At 32.1% G+C, this 14,798-nt stretch overlaps 2 protein-coding genes across 2 annotated transcripts; both read left to right on the forward strand.

Annotated features, from left to right (window-relative positions):
• Nucleotides 1-9,875: 9,875 nt before the first annotated feature.
• On the forward strand, nt 9,876-12,220 carry LOC112281547 (uncharacterized). Its single transcript, XM_024518203.2, has 6 exons — nt 9,876-10,395; nt 10,524-10,716; nt 10,835-10,950; nt 11,129-11,296; nt 11,418-11,690; nt 11,824-12,220. Exons 1-6 carry the CDS (start codon nt 10,054-10,056, stop codon nt 11,860-11,862), a joined length of 1,131 nt encoding a protein of 376 aa, XP_024373971.1. The 5' UTR covers nt 9,876-10,053; the 3' UTR covers nt 11,863-12,220.
• An 831-nt stretch (nt 12,221-13,051) lies between these two features.
• On the forward strand, nt 13,052-13,850 carry LOC112279481 (uncharacterized). The gene has a single exon (XM_024513964.3). The coding sequence runs from the start codon at nt 13,146-13,148 to the stop codon at nt 13,659-13,661; it is 516 nt and encodes a 171-aa protein (XP_024369732.1). The 5' UTR covers nt 13,052-13,145; the 3' UTR covers nt 13,662-13,850.
• The last annotated feature ends 948 nt before the right edge of the window (nt 13,851-14,798 follow it).

A 14,798-nucleotide genomic window follows, 5' to 3' on the forward strand; every position in this document is an offset into this window, starting at 1 on the left:
TCTATCTATATTGATCTCATTTTTTTATTTTTTTATTTTTTTATGATTGTCATTATCATCCAATAGTGCTAGATTTTGCACACCAATATCATCCATTAGTTACAACTTCTATAATTTATGCACTTTAAATTATTGTCTTCGTCTATCAATTTGAATCAACAAGGATCTCAACTTCTAAAACATTATTTATAACTATGGATTTGTGCCAAATCAAAGATTTTGCACATGCTTCAAATTAACTTGTTGGTATAAGATCAATTTTTTCTATCTTTTCTCAATTAAAATAAAAAAAACTCTTATTAGTTTGTATATATTGTTTATTGTTGTCTTTGTTTTATAGAATTGAAGATAGCAAGAATAGGATTTTATTTTTCATTATTAATTTACTCAAAAGATGTTAGATGAAGATCCTAAATTCTTACAACATGATGCAATTAAAAGCTCTATGTCTTGTCTTTTTTAAAAGCTTTTAAGAAGCTCTAAAGGAAGTAGAAAACTTTACAAAATCAAAAAAATACATAGTTTGGAAGGAAGGATTCATGAAAAAATTCAATTATTTAGATGGAGAACTAAAAAGGATTGACTTTTTTTGTGTGTATATATATAAAAAAAAAACCTCTAATAAGAGAGCAATATTTGATGAGTAAAATAAGCATAAGAGTAGATTATCTTTTTAAAGTAATTCTCTAGATAATTTAGAAACAATCATGATTAAAATATTGACATTATAAATACTTACTATTCTTTTAATTTAATTGAAAACATATCAAGGACATGAATCTCAAAACAAAGAAATCCTTAATATACTCTTAAGTCACTCAAAAGAACTAAAAATTCACTCAAATATGATATGATATTAAACTAGAATGGTAATTGCTAAAGACAAGAAAACTAGAAAGTCTTGAAATAAGGCTAAAGACTAGAAAGGCATTGACAAGAATGAAGATGGCTTCATTCTTGCCTCCGTATATACTCTAATTAAGAGCTATGTAGCAATGTTCTATACAACCTCCAAAATGTGTTGATTTTAGAAGAGACATATTTTAACTTGCAAGGTAAGTTTTCCATATGTATGCCACATAGTTAATTTATTCCATAAGCTATTGATACATAGTTAATTTGTTGACTAAGTTTTTAACCTATCAATCAACTACAAATACATGTAAAATCAAAAGAACATCTATAAAGCTTTTAGGAATTTTTTCTAAAAAATATTATGAAATAAATTTATTTTTATTTACTTCTATTTAATCATATAGGTAAATATTAGAATAAATTTATATGTTCATGACATTATCTCCCTTTTTAGGAACAAGTTCTATAAGGGATGGACTTCATATGTCAAGAAAATCCAAGATGCGGCAAATTATATTTGCTACATATTTTGATCTTTATTCTCTTCAAAGATGGTTGATAGGTCCTCTCAGCCATTGATAATGTCTCACACCAAGGCAAGAAGATTGCCCTATTATTTGATTGTTGTTGAGGGCTTCATAACTTCCTTCAAATAAAATATTTGAATCATTATCAGAAACTGTTTCTATTTCTAATAAAATCACCAAATATTGAGAGTCTCTTCAAGGTTGTGATACCAAATATGTTGTATTTTTTCATCTATTTGAGGATGGATATGTCATTCTTGAGAATCTTCATCTCGATTACGTCATCTTGAAAGTTGTCACAATCACAATGTCTCATTTGATAAGTTAGCAAATAAAAGCTCTTGAGTCGACTCTACTAGTTGTTAGTTCTTCATCTTCTTAACACCACAAATATATAGAAGCTACAAATAAGGATAGAAGATAGAATTTTATCTTCCTCAAATCTTATTTCTTTTATACTAAAGATTTTCTATTCTTTATCTTAGTTTTAATGGATGTTATCAATAAAAACTCTCTTTGTTGTATTTGCAAGTTTCTTTGCTAGCTTCTATGTGTATTCACTAATATCATATTCACTCCAATGAATAAGATATTCCAACCTATTTCAACACTACCTTGAATTTAAGACTTCTTCTACTTCAAACTGTTGATTATTATCTACTTCTATAAAAAAAACATGACATTTGTCTTCTTTTTGAGATATTTATTGTCTTATATGGCTCAAAAAGTGACACGTGAAATATGGGATGGATCTTCATAGACCCCAATAGATCTAATTGATGAGCAATAGGATTAACTTATCTATAAAAATGAAAGGGCGTAAACTTACAATAGTCCAACTTATTATAATAACAAATAGTCTTGATATTACAATAAAATAACTATACATTATCACCCATATTGAATTGTAATTGTTCTTTGCAATAGGCATCTGCATTGATCTATTATCATTCCTGAGCTCCCTTTAATTATACCCTCATTATTACATGTAACTCTAGTAAATGATTTGTCAAATCTTTTGCCACAAGATTATCAACTTTTGAAAAGTCAAAAGTATCAAATCATAAATGATAATTATAATTAGCAAAAAAATGTGTTTATTGAGTAGAAGAATATTTTGAATTATTATATGCAAACTCTACCAATAGCAAAAGAGTTGTTCAATCATCTTAATGATAATTGATGGTACATTTAAAATATTGCTCCAAAACTTGATTCATCTATTCCGTTTGCTCATCAATTTGAAGATGAAAAGCTAAAGAAAACTTTATATCTACCTTTAGAATCTTAAAAAAAATTCTTTAAAATCTTAATATAAATTGAGTCCCTCTATTTCATACAATATCCTTGAGCAATCTAGAATAGCGATAAATATTGTCAAGATTAAAATTAGCTATTTCTTCACCTATGATAGATTTTTTACATGGTACAAAATATGCCATCTTAGTAAAACAATCTACTATTATAAATATAGAATCACACAAACTTGAGATTGGAAGATCCATGATAATATCCATAAAAATAGAAGTCTATGGTTGTTTTGGAATAAGTAATGGTTGAAGAAGTCCACAAGATTGATAGTGAAGAATTTTGGATCTTGAAAAAATATCACATGATTGTATAAAGTCTTTGATTGCCTTCCATATTTGAAGCTACCAAAAATCTTATAATATTAATTCCAAAGTCTTATTGTATCTAAAATATCCAACTTTTGTAAAGTCATGATGAGCTTAAAGAACACATAATCATACCTTGCCTTCTTGAATGTATAATCGCCCTTTAAAATAGAGTAGGTTGTTTTTAAATTCAAACTTGGAAGTATCATGAGATTTAGAAGAATTATTCTTGATATTATAGATAAAAAAATCAAAAGATATATTTGATTGAATTTTCTTGACAAAAATTGAATCAACAATCAATGTTGATTTTATTTTTCAAAAGTGAAAATGCTCCAATTTTAAGAGAATTATTCTTTGTTGATGAAAAGATACATTTCATTCTTTTGATACAAGATAAGAATGTTTAGAAAGGATGTCCAACAAACCTTGTTATTTTTTTGGTGGATAAGTGATCTTAAAATCAAATCTTGATAAAACACATGCTCTAACAAGCTTGACAACAATTCAAAACATGTAACAACATAAAGTACTCAAGTTTCTTATGATTTTTATATATGGTGACTAGATTTGAGGCATCTTTTAGATAATGATGCCATTTTTGAAATGAATCTACAATTGCAAGGAGCTCTTTGTCATGGATCTCATAATTAATCTTGGTTGTTGAAAAGTTTTTAGAATGAAAAGCTATTAAATGGAATTTATCATCTATTCTCATTTCTAACAATATTGCACACAAAGCAAAGTCTGATGCATTTGTTTCTATGAAAAATACCTTGAAAAAGTCAATACAATATATAATTGATGCAAAAATAAACTCTTTTTTCAAAACATCAAATGATACTTCGACTTCTTTATTCCACTCAAATTTATCTTTATAAGTGAAATGTGTAAGTGAAGGTGCAACTTGAAAAAAATTCTTAATGAAGATTCAATAATAATTGGCAAAGCTTAAAAAACATTGCATATTTCTTATTGTTGTTAGAATCTTCTAATCCATGATAATCTAGATCTTCGTTGGATCCATTATTAGCCCTTCATTGGAAATAATGTATTCTAAGAAACCAACTTGAATAGTATAGAATACATACTTTTCTAACTTGGTATATAATCTTACATTTATAAGTTTTTATAATACACAACAAATATAAACTTCATGTTTTTTTGTATTCTTAGGGTAGATTAAGATGTTGTCCAAATAATAGATGAAAAAATTATCAAGAAATTCACAAAAGACACCATTGATTAGATGTTGAAAAATAGCTAGTGCATTTGTGAGTCCAAAAAGCATGACATTTTATTCAAAATGCCTATAAATGGTTCAAAATATATATATTTTTTATTTATTTCTTTATTTAATGCATATTAGATTATATGCTTCTCATAGATCTATTTTTATATAGATTTTTATTTGATTCAGTTTATCAAAAAGTCATGAAATCAAAAGGTAGAGGATACCTATTTTTTATGGTGATTTTATTGACTCCTTGATAGTCTAAACATATTTGCAGAGATCCATCTTTTTTCTTCACAAATAAGATAGGAGCTCCGGTTGGAGATTTAAAATGACATATGAATTTTTTAGCCAAGTTTTCATCAATATATTCCTTGAGTGCAACCAACTTATTTTGTAATATGCTATAGATTGGTCCAAATGGTAATTGATCTCCTTCATTAAGAACAATGGAACAATCTTAAGAACAATGCTCTAAAAGAATATCTACATTCTTCTTTTTAAAAATGTCCTAAAAATCTTAATACTAGCTAGGAATATTACTTGATGTCTTTCCACTATCAGAAATAGATGAGGTATTTATAGCAAAAAATAATCCTTCTTTTGCGACATACATGAAAATTCTTCCACCTATCAATAAGGCTTTGGATGTACTAGACTTATATATTTCTATTTAAATGATGAGATTTTGGATGATTAAAAAAAATTAAGGTTACAAGAAACACAATCTATCTAAGGATTATACTTTTCTAATCAAGATAATTCTAAAATAATTGGATTGGATGGAGATCTTATTATATTAAATATTGCTATGCTGTTATGATCTTTAATTATTACATCTAAAAAAATAGTCTTTTACGTAACATCTCTAGAAGATAGCAAAAGACTATCTATGACTTCTATATGTATGGATTTAATTTTGTTGACTAACAATATCTCTTATTTTTTAACAAAATCTTCATCTATATAATAGGTTGAGCATCTTGAATCTAACAAAGCTAAGACTTTGTAATTTTTTGGTCCTAAATAAACTTCTATATAAAAACAAGGTGAGGGATCTGAAAAGAGAATAAGACCTTTATTAGGAGTAATGCAAGATTTTAGCCACATAATTCCTATTGTAGTTAAAAACACTTGTTTTCTGATACATTGTCTTTTTTCACAACCATGCCTCTCATTTTGTGGTTGCATTGTTTTTTTGGATAATGTTGAGTAGTGTGTTTAATTTCTTCATAATATAAGCATAAATCTTCTTAATGTTGTCAAGTCTTTTCTTACTTTTTAAGAGATTTAAAACATATTGTATTAATTTGTATTGATTCAAGCCTTGATAAATAAGTTTTTAAAAACTTAGAAGCTACCATCATTATTTGACTTGTTCTTCTCTAGCTAAATCTTTATTTTTTAAATCTTTCAAATAGCCAATTATGACATGCAATGGCTTGAGTAATAAATTCTTTAAAAGATTCTACTTTTGGCATTATTAATAATAAATCTTTAATATTATCTTTCAATTCATATTGAAATTAATTGATAAAGATTTTATCATTCTAGTCTACATTGTAAGCAAGGTTTTGAAATTTAGTAGCATATATGGTGGCTGACTGCGATCCTTGCCATAAAAATAAGAGCATGGTCTCTAGTACTCTTTCTCAACCACTTTCTCCAAATATGGCTGTAAATACTTTTAAGAATGAATTCAAATTATAATAAAGTTATAAATCCTTTTTCATTAAAGTTACAAATCAAAAAATAATACTTCCTGATGAAAGTGTGCCTATAAATCTGACTTGAGTAAATCCATCAAGGTATTGGAAGAAATGCAAGTGCAGATAGAACTTGACTTATTATAAAAATCCTCAAAATTTTGATCTTATTCCATTAATCTTCTCAGGCATAATAATTCTTATCCCCATCATACTTGTAGAAGCAAAACTTCTTAGGTTTGATTGTAAGATTGATCTGCTTGCTTCTTTTCAATTTTACAACTTTTTAATGCAGACTCTAAATTTCTTCCATAGGCATAGGAATAGTACCTTCATGATTCACATTGAAAATATATAAGATTTGTATTCCTAGAGTGTTGCCAAGCTCATGAAGATTTGCAATAGTTGCAAATCTATTCTCACTTCTATTAAGAGTAGCATCAATAATCTTTCCTTCCATAAACAACTCAAATAAATTTAAAAAGTCAAATTAGAGGAGAATAATCTACAACTTTTAACATCAAATAAAAATTTCTATAGAGAAGAATAATCTACTCTTTTTAAGAAAAAAATTAGTGTTAGAAAATAAGATTATTCATTTAAAGGTGGATAGTTCGTAACCTTTAAAATACAACAATAGAAGGTTTGATAATCCACTTACTTCTAAAATAAGATAAAAATAATAAGTTAGTACTCTTATCAAGTTTTCAAAGATATAAATCTTGAAAAAAAATAAATCCTTAATACACTCTTATGTCACTCAAAAGAACTAAAAAATCACTCAAAGATGATATGATATTAAACTAGAATGGCTATTGCCAAAGACAAGAAGAATAGAAAGTCTTGAAATAAGACTAAAGAGTAGAAAGGCATTGAGAAGAGTGAAGAAGGCTTCACTCTTGCTTCCATATATATTCTTAACTAAGAGCTATGTGGCAATGTCCTATAAGACCTCCAAAACGTATTGAATTTATAAGAGAGGTATCTTAACTTACAAGGCAAGTTTTTCATATGTATGCCACATAATTAATTTATCCTGCAATCTATCAATACGTGATTAACTTGTTAACATAGTTTCTAACCTATCAATCAACTACAAATACATGTAAAGTCAAAGTAGTATCTATGAAGCTTCTAGAAGCTTCTCTGAAAAATATTATGAAATAAATTTACTTTTATCTACTTCTACTTAATCATATAAGTAAATATTAGAATAAATATGGATGTCTGTGATAAAACATTGTAGTCTATGTTATAAGAAGGAGAATATATGACAAGAAAAATCACATAATTATTATATTATTAAAATTTGGTATTGTATCTAAGATCATTAAAAGTTTATATTCACTAATTATCCAATAATGTATTGAGATATCTACAAGACAAGGCAAAAATTGAAGATAATAATTCTTAGGGGTAAATATCTAATCAAAGCTTATTGAATATTCTTATTAAAAAAGAACTAAAGTATGATATCTAAATTAATGAAAATAGCCAACTATTGCAATTCTTCTTTATACCAAAAAAATGCTAAGGAAGTAGCTAAAAAGCATTCACTAAATTTCGTCAATCTTCTTACTTGTATTTATAAGGCAAATAAATAATCTTTTCAATTTTAAAGGATAGTAATGTACTAATTGTATCTAGTATGTTTGTACTCACTTTTGATTATTCTTGAATTAAATAAGTATCAAATATTGTTCTTTTATTGGATGAGATTTTCTTCTATAAATCATTTCTTCCTATCAATTTATTGCTTATTCAATGATGAAAAAGAATTTTATTATAGATGGATTTTGGAGTAAATGAAGTAATATTTTGGAAACTACTTTTTTTAGGACTATCTGATTTTTTTCATGCATTAGGATTTAGCATTAATGATTTTTATTTTGAACTTATTTTTGAAAGCTAAAATATTACTTTATTTTTGACATATGTATAAAATATTCTTATAAATGTAAGATCTAATATTATAACAAATGATATATTCAACAAGTTTATGACAATATAATAAGCATTGTACTATAGTAAGATTGAGAAAATATATATAGCTATTTGGGCCAATATTAAAATATTGATTGTGTAATTTGTATGTAAATATCTAAAATATTATTGGCTAATTTATAAGAAAATTTAAAATAAATATATAAAAGTATATCAATTTGAAATAAAATAGTTATTTTTTTAACAAATAAAACAAGTAGAAATTCGTTTTTAAAAGCTTTTTTTTGTTAAAAATATACATCATCTCTAATATTATTTTTAAACCTTAAAAAATAATTCACAGATAAAAAACTTGGTTTTATTGCTCTTTTAGATTTAAAAATTGAAAATAATTATACAAAATAAAGTTACATATATAAAAAAAATGAAAAATTCACATTGGATATAAAAGGCCATTAGTCTAATGTATCTATATAAAAGTTTTAATTATTATGAACATCTTTTTAAACATTCTAGAATTTTTTTAAATCCCATAAATATTTTTTATTTTTTATTTTTTATAGATTTGTAAAAGCCTCCAAAGCCTATTAAAATCTTCCATATAATCTCAAAGTCTTTTATAGCTACCTAGAAGTTTTTAAAAATATTTTATAGACTTTTATTACATTTATAGTTATTTAAGATTTTTTTATAGTAATTGAGAAGCTCCCACAAATGATTTTTTATACTTTTAAGATGTTCCATAATTCTTATAACCTCCTTTAAAGCTTCCATATAATCTAGTTACTAAGGCATAAACAAAAGAGAAAAATAAAGAGCATTTTAGTTTTTCTACTATAAGTTTTGGAGCAATAAATCACATTGTTTTAATCTTGTATCTAGTCTTATTTTTCTAATTTACTATTTTATTTTTCCAATACTTCTTCATTTATTGGTTTCCACTCCTTACATCCTTAATATAATAAATTCACTTATAAGCATTTATAAGCACTACATCTTCAGAAAAAAAAAAAAAAAAAAAAAAAAAATGCATTAACATGAAGAGAGCTGCCAAGGTGATTATTTGATGCATTAGAATTACAAAGCCAAAATAGATGATATTCTCATCTAGGGCCAATCTCTCATTTGCCACAGAAGTGCCACTTGGCTCATGGAATAATATCACCGAAAAACTGGCGGAGTTTAACCTTTTAAGGAGCATTTTATCAACTTGGGGATATTGAATTGAAGAGTATATTCGTTCTGCTGATGTTTGTTATTACAATAAATAGCACTTGCGTGAGAAAACATAGGAATTCAACTGTAGAATGGTGTGTTAGAAAAGCCCCATTTTCGATTGACATCGTCTGTTTTTTTTTCATGCACACATGCATAAACAGGGCATCATGGGACATATGAGGAATGGTCTGAAAGAATTCGGTGTGTGGGTGTGACTTAACATGAGTGATCGAAGATCACCGCGGTGTCAATTCGTGAAGGAGCCACCAGCACCAGTGTGGTGCATATACGATATCTCCCGGCGAAATCTGAGTTGCTTTTGGTTGCAGATTGCCGGTTATAAGAATTTTACCGAGCAAAATTTAAATACGTACCAGCAATTTGTCCTCGTTACTGCACATGGTCGATTCCATGTCAACCATTTGAGAAGACCTGTCACCTACTGGCAGCTGATATTCATTTATCTGGAGCGTTGATAACTGGAGGAAAGCTGATTGAATTATATTGAACGTTTGTCGATGGGTGGAGCATTTCTATAGAAATATAGCGCTCATGACTCTTGACCTGGAATCCGAAGCCGAATAATGTTGATGGCGATTGTTCGAGGAAAATATTCCGAGATTTACACTCACCTGTGAAGCTCCACTAGCATGGCGCCACCAGAATCGGGTGCACCAGCTTCTTCACATCTACCCTCACAAGTTTCCTGCCTCCCGGATTCACAATTTGCGGTTCGAATAAACAGTATAAGTGCGTCATTTCGTAGCATCGGCTCACTCATGAGGTGTTGTGTTCGGAAACGCACTTGGCTTTTTGGCTTGGACAAACTAGAAGTTTTACTGTTCAGGTGAGTTAGTGGAAGTCGGTACTAGCTGTGGGAAGAATCATGTGGCAGAATTTGTGACATCTACGAATCCTCGACAGTTAACGAAGAATTGGTCTCGCGCTACACCATGCAAATGACTCTCCAACCACCACAACACAATTTCGCAAGGACATCACAAATCAAGCAGAGTCCAAGTAAGACGGAATTCGAGATGGCGCCGATGATCGCAATGCACAGGGCAGTGCAAGTGAGAAATGTTGAATTGGAAAAGTCAGAGTCACTGACAAACAGAGTGCAAGTGGCGATGGTGCCGACTCCGAGGGCGCTGCCTGGTGAAGTGGTGGTGCACATGCTGTGTCGGCCGGTGCATCCCGCGGATCTATTAAGCATTGCCGGGACGTACCCGCCGTGGCAGCCACCGTGCCTGCCCGCAACTGTGGGCCTTGAGGGCATGGGCGTCGTTCATGAGGTATAACATTTCAGCAACCACCTTCCAATTCTTCATGCTTTGTTTCGAATAATATTTTTCGCAACACATTGCAGAAGTCGTTGACAATGACCATCGTGTGACGAATTGCTGGTGGACTCTTCGATAAGCTGGGGGATGGGGTTGAGGAGGAGTATGGATTGAAAGAGGGTCAAAGAGTTTTTCCGTACATTCCCCGGCCAGACTTGGTGGGACAAGGAAGTTGGCAAGAATTCGTGGTCGCACCGGCTCAGGATGTCTTCCCTATCCCTGACTGCGTCTCTGACGACCTAGCGTCCCAGTTTTACGTCAATCCATGGTCAGGTACGCAATTTAGAAATGTGCAACCACCGGATTTTTGCCTACAACTTCGCAACCTCTCAACGAATTGATCTCAGGGGTTAGATGAAGCGGTAGTGTTAACTATTTGAAATTGATCCAGCTCTGGCGATGCTGCGGGAACTCAACCCCCAGAAGGGAGACTACATCATTCAATCGGCAGCTGCGTCGACGCTTGGGCGCATGATCATTCAAGTGGCTCACTACTACGGCTTCAAAGTACCGTTCGCCTTTCATGACCTTATTCCCCTGTGAAGAAAACAGGTCACTTTGTTAGTCAAGAATCTTAACTCAAGATTCATGCTGCCCATTGCGGTTCTGTCGTTGAGCAACTAGTGTACAGGTGACACTAACTAATTGAGTCAGTGACGGAAGCAAAGTATTTCTGTTTGTCCAGACGATCAACTTGGTACGACGCAATGATCAAAAAGCAGAACTGAAGGAGCTCGGCGCCGACGAGGTGATCAACTACATGGAAGAGAATGTGGTTCAGCGGGTGAAGAAAGTCACGAAGGAGAAGATGGCCCACGGTGGACTCGACTGCATCGGCGGGAATTTCACCAAGGTAATTGATTCGATTTCGAAACTTCTCCCACATAGGATCTAAAAGCTCCTGTTTTCCTTGAGTCCAAATTGTGTATCCATTTCTGATCCGTGAAAGGCGTAATCACTTGAGCACGATCCAGACCGTGATGTCGAGTGTTGCAAAAGGAGGTTTGGTGCTCGTCTATGCGTCTTTGGGGGGTAAAACTTTGCAGCCAGGGCTGGCCAACCTCATGTTCCGAGACGTGCGCTTGCATGGATTCTGGCTCTCCAACTGGCTTAACCGTCTCACCACGGAGGCGCTTGACGAGTTCAGCGAAACTGTGATGAAGCTTCTGGCGAGTGGCGTCTTTCAAACACAGACCGCAGATGTGTTTCCCCTCGCTCTCGTCGAGCAAGCTATCATCCGGAGCCAGGTACTTCTTCCTCACCATTATATGCAAAGTTTGGGCAACGGTTGCGTAGATTCGGCATGCCGCAAGCTTCACAATGTTCGTTATGGTTTCCTTCTTCAGCATTTACTGATGCGTTGGATTTGCAACACTCCAGGAGGTTGGAAGGGCAGGAAAAGTTCTCCTCGTGAATTAGACGGAGATGTGCGATGGCTACACCTTTCGAGAGATTACTCGGGGATCCTTCTTCTTCTTCATCTGCTAGCCTGCAATTCGAGAATGCCGAGCACGGTGAAAAACCATGACCTAACATGGATCTCCACCTGCTTCATTGTTAAGTTATTAGATACAAATCTTTCCGAAAAGATTTGGGTGCTTTAGGAATCAATAGATACATATATATATATATATATATAAATAAAATGGAAGGCATGGTTTTGCTCTTGTCTCAGAAGGAGCCCATCCTGTACAAGTGGACATGAACATAATAAAACATCGGTGGATTATAAAACCAAAAGCAATGGCTTGAATGTATCAATCCACCTCCTTGATCACATCTAAGTTTAATTATCTCCCTCATCAGAAGCACATCTCTGCCTCGTCGAACACGTCAATATTACCCATCCTTTGTAAAGGTTCCTTTATTCATCTTTTTAATTTATAAAAAAAAAAAAAAAAAAAAAAAAAACACACACACACACACACACACACTCATATGATGGTTTTTAGATTTACATGAAATTATTATTAATTAATGAAATTTTCTTATCCCTGACTAAAAGAATAAAGTTTTTTTAAAAAATAAATTATAGTTATTTGTGAGTTAATTTTTAAAACATTTACAGATTATTTCTTATTTTTTTAATAACCTTAAATATTTATAATTCTCATAAAATATAGATTTACAGACTTAAACAAAAATGAATATTTATGTAAAATATCTTACAAATAATATTTTATGATTGGTTATGTAGTTTACAATTTACATTTACCTAATGTGGATTGGCACCCAATGCTATGTCATATAAAGTATGTATAAAATTTTAATTTTTTAAAAAATAAATTATTCATTTAAAAAAATACGTTTTTTTATTGATTGTTTTATAAGTCAAATAATATAACATAAAAATTAAATATTTACGCATAAAAATGTTAAGAATGAAAATAAATCTTTATATTATAACAGCGTCAAAATCATAGAGAAATCGCATACGTTTTCTCATTTCACTCCAATAATTATTCACTACAGTCGAAGGTTTTGACGGCATGTGGATGAATGATATTTGGGCGTTGGACGAAAAATTCATCCATCTGATAAGTGGCACTGCACAGATATAGAGAAGTAAACGAATGCGGATGAAAATCAAGTCCGTGCACGTTTCATCGCGAGAAACCCTAAAATGGCTGTGTCTCGCAAGCATTCGTGTCGTTGTTGCCTTAGCAGTTCGATTAGGGTCTTCGTGAATCTCCAATGCAGCGATGGCTGCCCGATCTCCTCTGTTGCGCTTGCTGCGCAGTTCTTCTCATACCGTGATACCTTCTGCACCTCGCGACTGCATCGCTTCGCATGCCTCGGTGAACCAAGCCTACAATACTGCTTTTTCGGGCTCCTTCTTTCAGCAATGCCGTTCCTTCGTGCAGATGCGGACGCGTCTGGAAGTCGCTGACAACTCCGGGGCGAAGCACGTCTCGTGCATCAAGGTCCTGGGCGGGGGCAAGCACGGGAAGATCGGCGATATCATCATCGCCTCTGTGAAGGACGCCGTGCCGCGGGGGAAGGTGAAGAAGGGAGAGGTTGTGAACTGTGTGATTGTCCGTGCCGCAACGCAGAGACAGCGCAGCGATGGAAGTGAAATTAGGTTTGATAAGAATGCAGTTGTTGTAGTGAACAAGCAAGGGGAGCCTATAGGGACTCGTATCTTTGGGCCCGTTCCTCACGAACTGCGAGTGAAAAATTTTATGAAAATTTTGACGTTGGCTGATCACGTCACATAGAGGAATTAGTCATGTCTATTTCATTTTTTATGTAGTGATTTTCCTCTACTTATATGTTTCTCGGTGTTGTTTGACTCCCCTAAATCCTGGTGTCAGCAATAGGACACGGAAATGCTGATTAACCTGTGTAGAGTTTCGCTAATTACGACTCTCAACATTTTTTTTGAAGAATTGTTCGAGCTGAACCAATTCAGGTGTCTTTATTTCTGTTTGTGTGAGAAGAATTAGATTCTCCAGGTTAGTGATAACCACATTGGCATGTGGATTTCAGTTGTGTTGTTGTTTTCTGACCTAATGTGATATTTCATGGATCAACGTTTTGCCTGCACACTGAATTTGAAGTCCCATGTGGTAGTTAATATGCCTCTGTAGGCAATAGCATTTCATCCGTTTCAAAACTTTGAGGACATTTGCATGAGTTGTGAATTAGCATTATGCTCTCTGAAGGTCTGTTTTTGTGCTTTATAGGGTAGCTCCCTTCGTCATAGTGGGAGAGTCTGTAAGGTATGAATGCATGAATTTCATGAAGCTTCTGCCTCAATTTGAACTATCCTTTTGACCTTCATTGTGCTTCTGTACCAATACAGTGTTGCAGAATGTACCGTTCAACCCGACATACTGAGAGATGGCACTGGCACTAGGTATTTGCGTAGTCTTCAGTGAAACATTCTATCTTGTTTATTTCAAACATGCTGGCAGTTTGCTCATACTTTAGTAGCACACTGAATATCTACAGACAAATCAAATTTACCAAATGTGCATCTCTTGTGGTGTATTGGTTGTGAGACGACAAATCCAATACTTGGGTAAACATGGGACTTATGAAGGACACATAATCCTTTCATCAGTCAAACTCATTTCTTTTCTTTATCCATTTTTTGCTTTAGAAAAGTTAAGTTTGGAGCCTAGGTCAAGGTTGCTAGTTTTGGTAATAAACATGGTGGTGCTACAATATTAAAATTTCAAATTCTAAATATTACCTGTTTATTTTAAAGCTCTTGTGAATTTAAATAGTTACCACTTAGAAAAATATAAATGCCTTCTTTGTTAATTTAAATTACTAAACTAGGAAATATGTTGAAATTCAATTTTCATTTGGTGCCATTAAAATTTTGTCAAGTGTTACCTTGATGATTC

This window comes from Physcomitrium patens, chromosome 1 (assembly GCF_059467195.1).
Source record: "Physcomitrium patens ecotype Gransden chromosome 1, ASM5946719v1, whole genome shotgun sequence".
Classification (NCBI taxonomy): domain Eukaryota; kingdom Viridiplantae; phylum Streptophyta; class Bryopsida; order Funariales; family Funariaceae; genus Physcomitrium; species Physcomitrium patens.

Bases quoted from the DNA above. Each gene is read 5' to 3' on its own strand.
- LOC112281547 (XM_024518203.2), top strand. From the start codon at position 10,054: ATGCAAATGACTCTCCAACCACCACAACACAATTTCGCAAGGACATCA. The intron at 10,717-10,834 runs GTACGCAATTTA...AAATTGATCCAG, and splicing joins TTACGTCAATCCATGGTCAG to CTCTGGCGATGCTGCGGGAA. The intron at 11,297-11,417 runs GTAATTGATTCG...AGCACGATCCAG, and splicing joins TCGGCGGGAATTTCACCAAG to ACCGTGATGTCGAGTGTTGC.
- LOC112279481 (XM_024513964.3), top strand. From the start codon at position 13,146: ATGGCTGCCCGATCTCCTCTGTTGCGCTTGCTGCGCAGTTCTTCTCAT.